The 1,114-nt window shown below is 53.8% G+C and overlaps 1 protein-coding gene across 1 annotated transcript; it reads right to left on the reverse strand.

The window, feature by feature from the left end:
* Positions 1–389: 389 nt before the first annotated feature.
* Pmar_PMAR028919 (conserved hypothetical protein) lies at positions 390–798 on the reverse strand (the record flags this gene model as incomplete). The annotated part of the gene is made up of 1 exon (XM_002771973.1): positions 390–798. A coding segment is annotated over one exon (409 nt), but the record flags the coding sequence as incomplete, so codon positions are not given.
* Between the last annotated feature and the right edge of the window lie 316 nt (positions 799–1,114).

A 1,114-nucleotide genomic window follows, 5' to 3' on the forward strand; every position in this document is an offset into this window, starting at 1 on the left:
TTGGAGGCAACGATTAATCCCCACGCCACGGTTTTTGCGAATCGGCAGGTCACGGGAATATTATCCCCGAAATATACAAATCGTCGTGTTGGGTTGTTCAACGATGCCGGGATGTTGATTCCGTTCGACTGCCTCTCCCTTCATGTAATGCTGAACATGTTTTTGTGGCTGCGGTCGAAGTCTTAGGAACATTTCTATTGGTCGAGCCATGGCTGAGCCAGTTTGGCTCAGAGACGAAGCATCCGAACAGCTTGTATTTCTCGAGTCGTTACGGTGTTCATCGGGGAAAAGTTTACAACCATTTGGCGGTCGTATGGGACATATATACAATACACTTCTACCCAAACAAAACCAAACGACTGTGCACCAAGACCGTTTTCGAGCTGTACGGCTTCTGTACGGCTGCTGTACGGCTGCTGTACGGCTGCTGTACGGCTTCTGTACGGCTGCTGTACGGCTTCTGTACGGCTGCTGTACGGCTGCTGTACGGCTTCTGTACGGCTGCTGTACGGCTGCTGTACGGCTTCTGTACGGCTGCTGTACGGCTGCTGTACGGCTTCTGTACGGCTGCTGTACGGCTTCTGTACGGCTGCTGTACGGCTGCTGTACGGCTTCTGTACGGCTTCTGTACGGCTGCTGTACGGCTGCTGTACGGCTTCTGTACGGCTGCTGTACGGCTTCTGTACGGCTTCTGTACGGCTGCTGTACGGCTTCTGTACGGCTTCTGTACGGCTGCTGTACGGCTGCTGTACGGCTTCTGTACGGCTGCTGTACGGCTGCTGTACGGCTGCTGTGCGGCTTTTGTGCGGCTGCTGTGCGGCTGCTGTTCGGGTTTTTGGTTTTCGTCAATAACAGCTCAGCCGCGGATAACAGCTCGGGTTTCGTTCCACGATGATATCCATCGCACGCCCGAGAAAAGCTCAGGTTAGTCTCAGTCACATCGACAAGCTCCAGGCGTTATTATTCTGGTTTGGCCTCACGCCACTCATCTCTTTCCCCATTCTGCAGCTGCCCGGGAGATTTCTCTTCTCATGCATCCCTTCTCACTTGGCTATCACCCAGTAAGTTAGGTGTCCGCAATCTGTCGCCGTGATTCCAGCTGCTACCATCCACG

Source organism: Perkinsus marinus, assembly GCF_000006405.1.
Source record: "Perkinsus marinus ATCC 50983 genomic scaffold scf_1104296962128, whole genome shotgun sequence".
NCBI lineage: Eukaryota > Perkinsozoa > Perkinsida > Perkinsidae > Perkinsus > Perkinsus marinus.